This window comes from Haliaeetus albicilla, chromosome 8, assembly GCF_947461875.1.
Source record: "Haliaeetus albicilla chromosome 8, bHalAlb1.1, whole genome shotgun sequence".
Taxonomy (NCBI): Eukaryota; Metazoa; Chordata; class Aves; order Accipitriformes; family Accipitridae; genus Haliaeetus; species Haliaeetus albicilla.
The window spans coordinates 35390087-35403888 of record NC_091490.1 but is presented as its reverse complement, the minus strand read 5'-3'; the positions used below and the strand labels follow the sequence as shown (position 1 = coordinate 35403888).

Sequence of the window (13802 nt, the reverse complement as noted above, 5' to 3'; positions counted from 1 at the left end):
TGGGAGGAGACCAGGGCGCATGTGTCTTACCTTGAAGGACTGCACAAACGTCCAGAGCAGGATGCGGATGGTGTAACCCTGGCGCAGCAGCTTGATGAGCCGAGCAGCCCGGAAGAGCTTCAGGAAGCTCATGTTGAAGCTGCTGGTGTTCACCAGCTGGGAGGAGATGAGAAGGTCAGAGGGAGGCGGGAGCCCCCCACCCCGCAGCGGTACGTCCCGCTGCTCCCAGCCCCTGCTTCACCTTGGTGTCCGTCAGGATGATCTCCGTAATGCTGCCAATGACGGTGATGAAGTCAAAGATGTTCCAGGTGTCCCGGAAATAATTCTGCAAAAGCAAGGAGAGAGGGAACATGGAACTGAGCTCAGGGATGGCAGGTCTGAAGGGCACTGGGCCACGGGCCAAGGCTGCTCATGGATGGTGGCAGCAGAGACCTTGCCGCCCATTTGTATGCAGCCACGGTCAGGAGCACCGTCCTGCGTCTGAGACGGTGACAGACGTAAGCGTGTCTGCAGTGAGCAGCTTCTCCTGGGAGATGACTCATGCATCCAACAGGCCACCCTGGTGAACAGGAGCAGGAGAAGTGGCCACAGGCAGCCCTGGTCAGGCTACAACAGCTCATCATGCCGACCCTCACACCCATGAGGCTGCTTTGCCCTCCTCTTTGTGGGCACCCGGACCCACCTCAGCCCCGGCTGTTTGTGCAGCAGCTGCTGCAAGACCGGACTTGACCATGGCTGGTGCCACTGGGAGTGGGAAGGGTGGCTAGAAACCCTCCTGCTAGTGGACCTCATCTCCCAGTTTGGGTTAGAAACAGGAAAGAAACTATAAAAGAGCAAATCTGGCAGTTGCTTATAAGCAGCAAAGAGTAGCTGAAGAAAAGGCAATCCGTGGCTTCAAATCTTAAATGAGCAGCTGGGGACTTGAGGACTGTGAATTAGGCAGCGAGGTCTCACCGCTGGTCAGGTCTGGTCCGACTGCTACAGCCCAAGGACAGCAATGCACTAGCATCTCATGGCTCCCAGGGACAAGGGACTGCAGCCACCAGCATGATTGCAGCAGCAGTTGGCTTTAGTGGAGCGGCAGCACAGCCCTGACATGGTCGAAGCACCAGAGTACCGTAGAAACATGGCAAAAAGTAAAGGAACAGTATGGCTTCCACCACCAGCATACAGCAGTGGGAAGTTTAATGAGAACCAAAGGAGAGATTCCAATCTAAAAGCAGCTCTCAGGCTGGGACCCGAAATAAATAGCAACAACCTCACATTATTAACACGTTCCCTCTGTGATTTGTGTGCTGCCAACATCCAAATTAACACCTTCGTCAAGAACAGGAGCAGTCACTCACCAGGAAGCCAAAAGCGATGATCTTGAGGACGCACTCCAAGGAGAACACCATGGTGAACGCGATGTTCAGGTACTTCAGGGCCAGTTCGTAAGTGTATGGAGCAGAGTAGTACTGATGGACAGAGAAAGATATTGCTAGCCAGGAGGGGGCCTGCCAGACTCTTGGCTGATGAATGTCCCCAGGAAGACTTGCGATGGTCCATGTTCCTTGCCCTAGGTGCCTCAAGACCATCTCCCCCTTTCCCTCTCCACCCCTCTCCCAGGACAGCTGTCACTCCTTCTAAGAAGGAAGCACAGAGTAAATCCAGATCTTTCTGCAGTAGTTAAGAGGTTCAGATTGTTTAGGCCAATTTGTTTAGGGAAGATCTCACCTCCAGTTTGGGGCATGTGGTGTTTCAAGCAACTATGCCAAGGGAATACATGCTCAGACTCTGTCTCAAAGCATCTCCTAGAAACAACCAAAATACCCCCTGGTCCCATCCTGACCGATCTCCTTCTCCCCACTGCCCCAAGCAGGACAGGCTCACTCTGACCGGCTCACCTTCATCATCAGCACCACGGTGTTCAACGCTATCATGGCCATGATGGTGTACTCGAAGGATGGGGAGACCACAAAGTGCCAGACCCGGTACTGGAAGGTGTGCCGGTTCTGGGGCATGTACCGTGTGAGGGGTTTGGCGCTGATGGCAAAGTCAATACAGGCTCTCTGGAATAAAACAAGTGCATCAGATCCTGGCCGATGGTAATGTGGGGGACGGTGGCTGCCACACTTCTTTCCTTCATGGGGTGGGCAGGCAGGTGGCTCACAGGTTTCTTACACCTTTTCAACATCTAGGTTGCTCCTAGCTCCCAAACTGCAGAAAACCCATGGAAATGTCCTCTTTCCCCCTCCCCAGACTGTACCTCATTCTTCTCCAGACTGCACTCCTCCATCATTTTGTCTCCTTGCTCTTGGAACGTAATGATGATGAGAGCCACAAAAATGTTGACGAAGAAGAAAGGGAAGACCACAAAATAGACAACATAAAAAATGGACATCTCCATGCGGTTGCTGCGGCTGGGCCCGCGGTCCTCCTCCGTCACATCCACCGAATGCTGCAGCACCCTGTGGGCAGACAGGTGAAGAAAAGCAACCAGAGATATGCCCATCAGGACTGCCACCACACAGCACTTCTCAAGGGACCCACTTTGTACAGCCAGCTCTGTCTGTCCACAGGTGTAACAATGATAAGATAAACCTCTGTCTTAATCTGCTTTACAAGGACAACCCTTCTAAGTTGCCACAGCTTGTTTTACGGTGCTTTGCCTGCGCCCTGATGGAAAATACATTTTCCAGTGCTCCACATACAGAGAAAAAATTGCCCAAGCTCACATGAGCATGAACAAAGGGCTAGTCCTATGGTCATCTCTAAACTTGAGCTAAGATATGCCTCAAGGCCACACAGGAGAAGGGATTATCCATCATTCACTCCCTAAGGAAGAAGCTAACCCCAGCCACGGTCCCAGCATCATATGGGGGCTAAACCTCTTTTGTTCTGACAGAATTTCTTGTCCTTCCCCTCCTCCTCCCTACCCAGCAGTTTCTCTCTCAGCTCTGCCTGGCTGTAGCCAGTTATTAACCCAACCACCCCAATGGGGACATGCCCACCCTAATTCAAGGGGGATGGATGGAGCAGAATACTCACTGGGGCCAACCCTCGCCAGTGGAGACTGTGAACAGGGTGAGCAAAGCCCAGATGATATTGTCGTAGTGAAACTCATGGCGTTTCCATTCCCGGCACTTCACTTCCATCTTGTTCTTCTCGTGGTCCACGTAGTTCCCTCTGCAAGGTTGAGAGACAGCAGGAGACAGCAGTGACCTTTTTTTTTCACTGCCAGACCATGGGACAGTGGTTTTAAACCCTGGGGGCAGCGTGTGTGTGTGGTGGCGGGGAGCACCTCTCCTCCTGCAGTGCTGGAGGGAGAAATAGGGAGAAGCTGGGTAACAACTGGGAGGAGGGAGAGAAGGGGAAAGCAAAAGGTAAGAGAGAAGGAGGAAAGAGAACAGGAGCAAAATGCAGGGCTCTGCATCCCGCACCCCATGCAAAGATGCACAGTGCTGACACAGCAATGGGGACAGGACTCAGCCCATGCCGTCCACCCCAAGAGACTACAGCCAAGAGTGAGTCATGACCAAGGACTTAACTGGGAACCCAAAGATGACACCACCCAGCACCCTGCCTTTGCCAGAAGTGTCAGCAGCATCGGACCTACTGAACCGGGCACCTACATGCAGTCCTTCTCTGTGTCCTTAGAGCTGTCAGTGCAGTAGAAAAACTTCCCCTTGAAGAGCTGGACAGCAATGACAGCAAAGATGAACATGAAGAGCTTGTAGACAATGAGGATGTTGAAGACATTCTTGAGGGAAGTCACCACGCAATCAAAGACGGCCTGAAGGAGAGGGCATAGCTCACCTTGGGGAACCGACAGCCTTGGCAAAGGGCAGGACCAAAGCCTTCCTCAAGACTACCATAGGGAAAGACATTTCCCACTCCTGGGGTGGAAAGGAGAAAAGAGCTGGGCCTTCTCCCAGGCAAAGGGCTATTTTATGAGTGAGTTTAACACCTGGAGTACCCCCCCAGCACACACACGGACACCAAGCAGCCCCTGAGACAGCAGCAGGGATGGATATTTATATCCTCCAATGTTCTCTGCAACCAGGGCAGCAGACAGGGGACAGCCCCGATGATGTAATTAGCAGCACTCAAGACCAATTAGTAAACACTTTGTTTCACATCACCCCAGATAACAAGGCAGAGCGAATACTTCTGCCTGCAATAGCAGCACCTCCCTAGGCTGGGCTGTGCTCTCAGCCCTAGTTCTCACAGCACTTTAAAAAAGAGAGGAATGTCCTTATCCCTGCTTCATGCTGAAGACAGAGGTGTCCAGAAATGAGCTGACACGGGCTGAATCCATCCACTGATTGGGAGGAACAGCTGGCTTTAAAATTCATGTCTCTGGGGTGCCACCCTGGGCCTCATCCATCAGCCAAATATCACCTTGTGAAAAAAACTCAGGGCTTCCTTGGTCTCTTACTCCTTTCTGGCTCTATACCCCATCAGCTAAGGCAGGGAAATCCATAATCCTACCTGCGCTGCATAAATAATCCCTCTATTCAGATGGGAAATCCCCCTCCAGTGCAACACCATGACAGCACAGCACACAAAATCCCGAGTTGTTTGCAAGCTGCTCTGGTGGGCAAGGTAATGAACTTTGGAAAGAGATTTGAGGTCTTCCAAAGCCAGGGCAGCCTATTTTATCAGGAGAGCATCTGGGCTTTGCTGCCTCGTGTCCACTCCAGCCCTGCCTTCCCTGGCAGAGGAACTAACTGTGACACCTTGCAGAGATCCAGGCTTGCTTTTAATAACTCACTGCACCTCCAGATACGAAGCATCTTGTTTGGCATTGTGTTTGAAAACAGGGCTCCTAAAACTACTTGTTCATTGCTCACGAGCAAATCAATGCACGTGGTCCTTGCACCCACTGGTCCATGCTGGAGGAGACAGGTGTAAGGCAGGAGATGGGGATCATTACCTTCAGCTTGGGCAGTCGCTTGATGGTTTTCAGAGGCCTCAAGACCCGTAGCACACGGAGAGACTTGATGGTCTTGATATCCCGGCCCTTGTTGGTCCTACCGTGTTGGAGGGAGGCACACGCACCCAAAAATGAAACGGAGAGACAATAACCTTGCAGACCCGGGGCTGGATGCTCAGGGGTTTTCAACAGCTGACAACACCCCCCCCCCCCGCCAGCATGCGTGAGGATGGGAACAGGAGGGCCACATGCCATCGTGGGGGCCAGCACTCACAAATGTGTGACTGCTGAGCGCTCAGCCCGCCTAAACGAGTCTCCTCCAACACACGCGCCTACAGCTGGCAGAGATGAAAAATGAAGCAATCCTCTCCTCCTTGGGATTAGCACCTTTCCCCTTCACTGGGGAGCAGCAAGCTTAACACATCCCCTCGTTGTGGAAAGCAGCAACATGCCAGGGCTGGGGCAGACGACGCAATGCTCTGCCCAAGCAAGGGCAGCTGCCCGAAGGGTGCTGTGGCACGCTGCCCTCCGTCGTGTCCCAAAGGCACGCTGCTCAACGGGGCCATGGAGGTTCGCTTCCCTAGTGCAGGCATGTGCCATTTGCAGATGGGGCTTGCAAAAGGCCATGACCATTGCAAATTGTTTTCTTCCATTGCTACTGGCTGCAAGGAATTCACAAAAAAATGAGGGAGATGCAGTCAATGAGGTCTACATGCAGGTCTCTCACCAAAGGTTTTCCATCCTGGTTTAAACTCAAGATTCATGGTCCTCACTTTCACCTAGGGAAGCACATGCTCTACGCTTGGTTTCTCTGCACAAATGCTGTCTCTTACAACTTTCTGCCTTATTCTATCAGTGCTACCTAACTTGGTCAGCCTGGTCTTCCATCTCAGAAAATCTCAGCCCTCTCTTCTCTCTCCAGATCAGAACTGCACTTGCCTCCAGCCCAATTCAGCTGAGGGAGGGCAGAGCTTACTATTAGGATTATTTAGAAAAGCAGCACTAAGACCCCACGTGACCCTCATTTCTTGAATGTGGTGATTAATCCCAACCACAATACCAGGGTCTTTTTCTTGTCTTTTAATTAAAGCCATGCTGGAACCCAGGATGGAGCAGAGAGGTCCTGGTGAAGGTGGCACAGTTTGTATCCACCAGGCACCATCAAAAAATGTCAAGGAACTGACTTACAACAACAGACTCTCCAAATTACACAGCTCCTTTGCAAGGATTAATGCAACAGGTAGCACAATAATGAGCTTAATCATTAAAAGAAGTAAACAAAACCACTAATTAATAGTCCTCCCTAGGAGCACAGCCCCACAAATGCATGGGAGCAACTGTACAAATAGCCCCAGGACTCGCTTTGCACCTCCCATCTCCTGTTTTGCTCAGTGTCAGGGCCTGGGTAAGCAGCTGGGACATCCGACTCGGGGCTGGGATGAGGATTTAGGGCAGTGGTGCCAGCTGCCACCAGGGCAACTCAACTGCAATGGTTTACATCTGCTGAGGAGGGACCTCTTCAGTCCTCAAGAAACCTCCTGTGGATTTTCTTGGGTTCTAACACAGATATGGATGTAGGTCTGGATAACACCAGGAGAAAAGCCTGGTCTTGCTGTGTCTACGGCCGAGGCTGAGCTCTCCTCAGGCCCCTGAGCTTGGCATGAACCACATCCCATGCCCTCGGAGGATGTCAGGGCTGTAGTCCCTACAGCTCTTCAGTGCAGGCAAAGCTCCCACCGGGGCAGAGCCTTCAGCTCTGCAGCAGACACAGCTTTGCCCTGCTCCCTTGGGTGTGCTTCACGCTCTCTCAGAGTACTGCACAGACACTGATAGCTGCAATGAAAGCACCCTCCTTTGAAGGCAAGGAATTGCATTGCTTGCAAAGAAAATCCCTTCTGCACTTTCCCAGAGCACACCACCTTTAATGCATCCTGGGGCAATGCAGGGGTACATGCAGAGCAGCACACTCCAGTCTCTGCAAACGCAGCTAAGGGTCAGCACAGGCGTCAGACAGACGGACACTCGCCTGCACCTGTCCCCCTTGTGCTCCCCAGGGCGGCACCCCGCAGCAACCCGAACGGCATAGTTACCCCAAAGCATTCCTGTCGGCGATCCAGCCCAGCAGCCACCAAACCGCACCAACAGAGAGAGGGAAAAAGAAAGAAGAAAGGAAGAAGGTAAGAAAAGCATCAGGGCAGCTGCACGGGGACGACTGCAGCCTCTCGGGCAGCTCTCCATCACCACACGCCTGGGTTGAAAGGCACGAGGAGTAGATCATGTTGTGTCCTCCAGGATGGGCTTATCTCCAGGGAGAGACTCATCCAGCGAGCCACGAGCCCCTGCCCTCCCTGCTGGAGGTTTTGGGAGGGTGGGTGCATAGTGAAACCTCTGCTGCAAGAAGAACCCACAGAGAGCAGGACAGTGGGTGACAGTGGGTGGGCACATGGTCCTCCTTGGCCAGGAATCGGGGAGGGACCTCGAGGCTCAGCCCCAACCTGCCTTTGGTGCCTCCAAGGGAACCTACCTGCAAAGCCCCAGTAGTTCCCATCCAAACAGGCTAACTCTGCTAAATCACCTCCATCAAGAAATCCACTGATTAAGAGCCTGAGCTGCAGCACGGAATTTCCTGCAACCCAGCAGAACACACTCTCAGACAAGCCGAGGTGGTCTACAAGGTCCCTAGCTCCAAACCAAACCTCCATCCTTGCTTGGGCTGAGTCCCTGCCATGTGCACGCAGAGCACTCAGTGCTGGGGCAAGGCCTACAAAGTAAAACATTTCATAAAAACCATAAAAATAACCCCAGACTCTGGCTGCATGTTAGTGAGACAGGTAGAAGGTGTGTTGAAAAGGTGATAGTTTAACTCTGTAGCACTTCTGTGATGGGATACCAGACCTCCATCCTAACCAGCCTCACACCAGGTTATTTTGCAGTGTGTAAGGGTCCCTCTTGCTTCCAGACACTGGTGCTGATGAGCACGAGGAGATGCTGCTCAGCAAAGAGGCACCTCTGCTGGGTACCTCGGGGTGGAGAAACTTCTGCCCTTGCTCACCAGGTGAGATGATGAGGGCTACACACTGACCACTCAACCTTTCCACCAACCCTTCCACCGCTCAGCATTTCCCGCTGCTGCAAGCGCACAGGCATAGGCATCACTGCCTCTTGGCAGCTCCGCAAAGCTGCAAGTGAGCGCCGATCCTCTGCGTAATGCCTCCTTGGAGGGTGCCATGGAAGGCAAAAGCGAGCAGGGTCTTTAGTTATGGTTCTCGTTATTTCAGCTAATTTAATTTGAACTCTTTGGAGATTTACGGTTTTATAGTGGGCTTTTTATTTAGGCTGCATTTGGATTGACGTATTCGCTTTCCACGTGGAGAGCTATGGATGAGCCAAGATGACTTCTCACTCAGGATGTACAGGCTCTGAGGGGGCAATGGACAAGCTACAACGGCACACGGCGACACGGCTTTATGAATGGACACTTGCTCATTGGTGATTTTGATATGGCACTGACAGCCAGCAGATGATGGTGGCACTGCTGGACCAGCTCAGGGACCTCCTGTTGTGCCCACAGCTACCCAGGATGCCCGCAGGAAAACTAAACCGCAGAGGGGAGGCAAAAGGGGCAGAAAACCCAAATAGCATGGCATGTCCCAGCACTTCTTCAACCGGGAAGTGCTGGACCTGGTCACCAGCCGCTCTCAGCCATGTAATTGCTGCAGCCGCTCCATGGGCGTCGCTTTGCCCATCCAGCGCCGTGGAGGCGAGGCAAGGGAGAGGGAGGACACATCCCCCCCAGCCCCACATCAAAGAGCTCATGGAGGGAGGTGAAAAGGAGAGGGATTCAGACATCACCACCAGAGTTTTCCTCTCAAGACCAGGAGGGAGGGAGGGAGGGCGGCAGATTGGGATATATATAGCCGGCAAATGTCCTGCGGCTCCTGGGGCCACAGCGGCGACAGGCTGCTGAGGGGAGAGGCAGGTGTTCTTATAAATGCTTTATAATGTATAAACCCATTAGAAATTGCTGTGGTTCCTTTGTTCTTCTCATCCCCAAAGCCATGAGATCATCTCCTCTAGCAGGAGCCACTGTCACACGTGGGGGAGAAGGACAATCCTGCAGGTTTACGTTATAGAGCCATCATCCACAATACAAGCAACTCAGTATCTATTCAGCTACGGCTACCAGAGTGGGCAGGCAACGTAGATGCTTGCTGCAAACATATGTGGAGATGCAACAGCCCTCTCCATGAGAGGGGGTTCAGTGCCACAGCCAATGGGGGTGCTCACCCTTGAGAATTCAGCTGCCCTGTGCCCAAAGGGACCCGTCCTTCCCTCGGGAGGCTGGGTGGAAGTAGGCAGGTGGCAGAAGGTGTTGGATGGGGCACAGCATCTTCCCCATGTGCTCAGTGCTGGCAGGCAGGGACCCTGCCAGCTCCAGGAACTGTGTCACCTTTGCAGGGTGGGGGCCCACCACCGATTCTGGTACTGTCAGCGGCAGTGAGGACACCTGCCCACCCAGGAGCAGGCTGAGCCATCAAGCTATGGTCCTTCAGCCATCAAAAAGTCTTGATGAAAGATGTCTTGGAAGGAAAAGGCTCCCCTGTCCTCCCCTAAAGCCCCTCAAACCATCCAGCACATCTTCAGGCTGCTGATGCCCTTGACCCCCCCCCAGACATGCTCTGAGGGGCTGCCCTGGCAGAGAGGGGGATCAGGCAGACCCCAGAGATGCTTGATCCATCCTCATGGTGGCCTGAGTGGCCTTCTGGGGGTTCGGAGCCAGTGGATCTGCCCTACACCCCTTCCCCATGCCAGGGTCGGCAGTCAGCCCCCGGCCCTGCCCAGGAGCTGGTTCATCCCTGCTCCGAGCAAACTGAATTCTCCCATGCTCTTCCCAAGGAGAGAGCAGCAGCTGAAAGCACCGGGTGAGGACAGGGGTGAGGAGGGTGAGGAAGGCAAAAGCAACCGGCTGGGGAGGGTGCCAGTGGGTGAGAGCAAGGGGAAGGAGCTGCTGCCCAGCCAGGGATTAGATGGGAGGAACGGATTATGGGCTGTAATCCATCAAGCGACCTTGGGGCTTGGACCCAGCTACTGCAAGAGCCTTGCACAGTACCTGGGCTGTGGACAGGGAGAGGGCTCCAGTCTGCGCGGCTGCCAGGCCCTCCCCTCTCACCAGCACTAACACCACCACTGCCAGTGTCAAAGGCACAAAGAGAGAACAACAGTGTGACAAACCCACAGCATCTCCTCTCTTCTCCCTCCTTGGGCACCGACAGGCCATCACGGCCCCAGGGACCAGAGGGTGCCCCTTGCCCGCTCTCTGGGTGCCAGTGCATGCCTCCTCGTGCTCACACCGTGCTACCTGCCCCAGCACAGAGGAGGGCAGAGCAGCATGAAAGTCATCCCTGGATGCTTCTCCCCTCCATGGCACGGGCACCACAGACATCAAGTCACTCTGTGGAGGAGGACCCACTTGCAGGTGCCACAAGCTCGGTACCAGAGCCCAACCGCAAGGCAACGCTCAGCAGGAACATGCTGCAGAGCAAGCACGCAGCACCCTGCCCTCAGTGTGATGCTGCAGAAGATGTGGGCACAAACCCTACTGGCCACGTCCCCATTCCTGCAGGGCTCTGGGGCAACGCTCCCCCTTGGAGCAGGGGAAAAGCCACCGGCCAGGGATACCACTTCCAGCACAAACATGTTTGCAGAGCAGCTCCACCTGGCAGGCTGCTGCTTTTGCTGTCTCTGTGAGCCCCTGGATGCGTTGCAGGTGTGTAACTCCAGCTCTGCCACCCTTGGGTCTTTTTCCCCTCTCTAACAGCCCCTTCTGCCCTCTTTCAAGTCCACCTTCACCACCAACCTCTTCCTAGCATCTCCAGCTTTCTTTGCCTTGCCCCCTGCCTGCTTGCTCACCAGCATTTGACAAACAAGGAGAAATACATCTCTGGAGCAGCCACACACCGCTGCCAGGAGCCATCCCAGAAACAGAGCAGAAGGGTGTAGAGAAATAAAAAAAAAATATCAGGGTCTAGTAGCCGTAACACACAATTGCATCCTCCTCCCACCCCAGCCAAGGGAAGGCAGGGAGCTGATAATAATGACGGTCACTTACGCCAAGGCAAAAGCCACCAGCGCTCCCACCACCACGATGAAATCCAGGATGTTCCAGAGGTCTCGGAAGTAGGAGCCGTCCTGCAGGATCAAGCCCTGATCAATCATCTGCAGGGGGGAAATGGTGAGAAAAAACAGGAAGGGAATGAGCAGCTTGGACATCAAGTGGAAGCAGCTGCAGGTGGGATATGCTGGGGACAGAGACATCGCTGGGGAGCAGCAGACCTGTCCCTGCGCCCCAGTTACATCTTTTGGGAGCCTGGAGACTGATAAAAGTGGTGCTGAGCACTCTCGACTCCCAGCACTAAGAACCAGGCTTTAAAGTCTCCATCATCCAAATTTAGGACCAGAATCGAAAAAACTGAGCTATTTCCCACCCACTGCAAGGACACTGTGGGACAGAGCATCCCCAGAGCAGCCAGCCCGCAAGGCCTCTTACCTTGATAACCATCTCAAAGGTGAAGACGCCAGTGAAGACGTAGTCGAAATACCTCAAGACCTGCAGAGAGAGGGCACGGGTGCTCTGCAGCCACTGCCAAGCAAATGGGCTCGCTGGTGCCCACCCAGACCCCATTACCACCCCGTACCAGGGCTCGCCTGGCTCAGGTGCAGACAGAGGGTTGGTTTGCTTGCCCCAAACCCAGCCTGTTCCCTAAGAGTTCAGGACAGCCATAAACCCAGCCTGCAAAGGCAGGAGAGAAACATTTCCCACGCATGGTGCAAGTGGCTCTGAAATCATGCTGTGAACCAGAATCATGCTCCCCCACACCAGTCCCTGTGCGCATCAGCATCTCCCCAGTTTAAGCTACTTTACTATTGACAAGGCACCCTAGTCTGCTCCCCAGGCTCTAAACCCTGCATGTGGGAGGCTAATAGGGATTTCCAGGTTTTATAAAGGAAGGTGATGTCGAAGAAGTCAGACCCCACAGCGCGGAGCAAGCACTGTCACTGGCTGCCCTGATCCGTGTTCCACATGTGCCCCACCACAGAAGCTAAAATCCTACAAGACCTCTGCCTGCGGGATGGGGGGAGCAGGGGAGGTTTGCAATCACTTTGTTGCGGTCGGAGTTGGTGAGGACGGGATCCTCCGCCGCGAGGGCGATGCTGCTGGCAGCGATCACCAGGAGGATGCACATCTCGAAGTAGCGCAGGTTCACGATGTAGTGGCAAGCCCTCCGCACCCTGCAGGGAGACAGCCCGCACCCCATCCTGTGAGCCCCTGGCATGCCCCAGGCATGGCCCACGTGCAAAACCCACCCCACGACATCAGCTTCCAGAGCAGAAAGATGGGCAGCAAAGTCTGGGGAGCAAAACAAGGGAGCCCAAGGGTGGTTTGGGCTTGCTGACCCCTTTGCTTGGCCATTGCAGCCCCCCAGACACACCACAGCCAGCCAGGGAGAGTCCCTCAGAAACTGGGGTGTTTATTCTTCCAGGCTGCTGGAGCTGGGCAAGAGCTACAGGGGAGCAGAAAACTGCAGAAAAATGTAACAAGCATTGAATAAAAATCACAGCTAGCAATCAGCAGTTGGGACAAAAAACCATGAGTGTGGCTGGCACACACAGAGAGCACTGCCAGGACTTGGGGAACACCGTGGCTGGTTATCCAGGCCGTTTGGGAGATATTCAGCCCCCTTCCCAAGGGGATCCCTGTCTTCAGTCATGGCTAGGGTCCTTCCCCTTGCAGCCCTCCCCAACCCAAGGCTCCTACAGTCCAAAAAATGTCTCACGGGTTGGTGGTGCTGAAGATGAACATGGAGCTGTGCGGCACCATCGCTTTTCCCGTCTCGCTTTTCTCCTTCTTCCTCTTCTTCTTCTCCATCTCCGCCTCATCCTCTTTGGTCTCAGCCTCCTTTAAGGGGCTGGCTTCACCATCTGTCTTGTTGCTAACTGCAGGAAAGCGAGAGCCTTTGCCCGGCCTTGCAGACAAACAGCACCCTGGGGTGTCCCTGACACCCGAGCACGTGCAACCCCCCTGGTTTCTGCTTTGCACCCCTGTGCCGTTATGGGGAAAGGAACCAGAAGGGAAGAAAAGACATGAGCTGCCAGGATGAAGCAGACGAAAGGAGTTTTAACAAGGCCAGCTTTCGCGGTGCTGTTTAATTAATAACTCCATTTAGAGCAGCTCACCTTGACAGCGAGGATGCTGTTAAGGGGTTTGAGCAGCAGCGAGCTGGGCGGGGGCTGTGGATGTGTTAGGAAAAACAAGGGATGCGAGTGTTTTGCCCAAGCGGAGAGGAAGGGAGAAGGAGGGATCAGGCGAAGGGGCGGGTGGGAAGGAGGTGAGAAAGGGAGAAGCTCCCCAGGGGATGGTGGCACATCAGCATTGCGTTCAGGTTTCCCTGCAAAACTGGGGTGCTGGAGGGAGGTGCTATAAGGAGCAGCAAGGAAAGCCTCCCCAGCTGATGGACGTGGATAGGAAAAGCCGTGCAAGCAGCTTTCCATCCCCACAGGGTCCCTGAAGGCCAGGAGAGGGGCTCAGGAAAGAGAGACAGGTCCTCACTCTGTACCACAGCGGAGTCGTGGACATCGATCATGATGGTGGTGCTCTCCGTGGCCTTCTCGGTGTTGGGGGTGATGGAGGAGAGGTCGGGCTCGCTCCGGCTGACGGTGCGGCTGGCCTCCAGCAGCGCTTGCTCACTGGTGTCCAGGCTGCTACAGTCCTGCTCCGTCAGGCTGCCCGTCTTCCCCCGGGGAGCCTCGGGTACTGCTTGTGGGGGGCTCCCCTCCTCAGCGGTCCCAACCAGCTCGGCATCGCCGGCAGGGACCCCGTTCGTCC

The 13802-nt window shown here is 54.4% G+C and overlaps 1 protein-coding gene across 3 annotated transcripts in view; it reads right to left on the bottom strand.

Moving 5' to 3' along the window:
* Positions 1-13802, bottom strand: part of CACNA1E (calcium voltage-gated channel subunit alpha1 E) — a 142987-nt gene that overhangs the window by 20914 nt on the left and 108271 nt on the right. For all 3 annotated transcript variants that reach the window (XM_069789737.1, XM_069789735.1, XM_069789736.1), the window contains 13 exons: positions 13527-13801; positions 12754-12913; positions 12079-12208; positions 11466-11525; positions 11028-11134; positions 4919-5015; positions 3615-3775; positions 3031-3168; positions 2249-2450; positions 1887-2051; positions 1347-1457; positions 242-325; positions 31-156 (listed from right to left, as the gene is read on the bottom strand). In XM_069789737.1, coding sequence (XP_069645838.1) covers positions 31-156; positions 242-325; positions 1347-1457; positions 1887-2051; positions 2249-2450; positions 3031-3168; positions 3615-3775; positions 4919-5015; positions 11028-11134; positions 11466-11525; positions 12079-12208; positions 12754-12913; positions 13527-13801 — 1816 coding nt within the window. The remainder of the gene's footprint in view (positions 1-30; positions 157-241; positions 326-1346; positions 1458-1886; positions 2052-2248; positions 2451-3030; positions 3169-3614; positions 3776-4918; positions 5016-11027; positions 11135-11465; positions 11526-12078; positions 12209-12753; positions 12914-13526; position 13802) is intronic.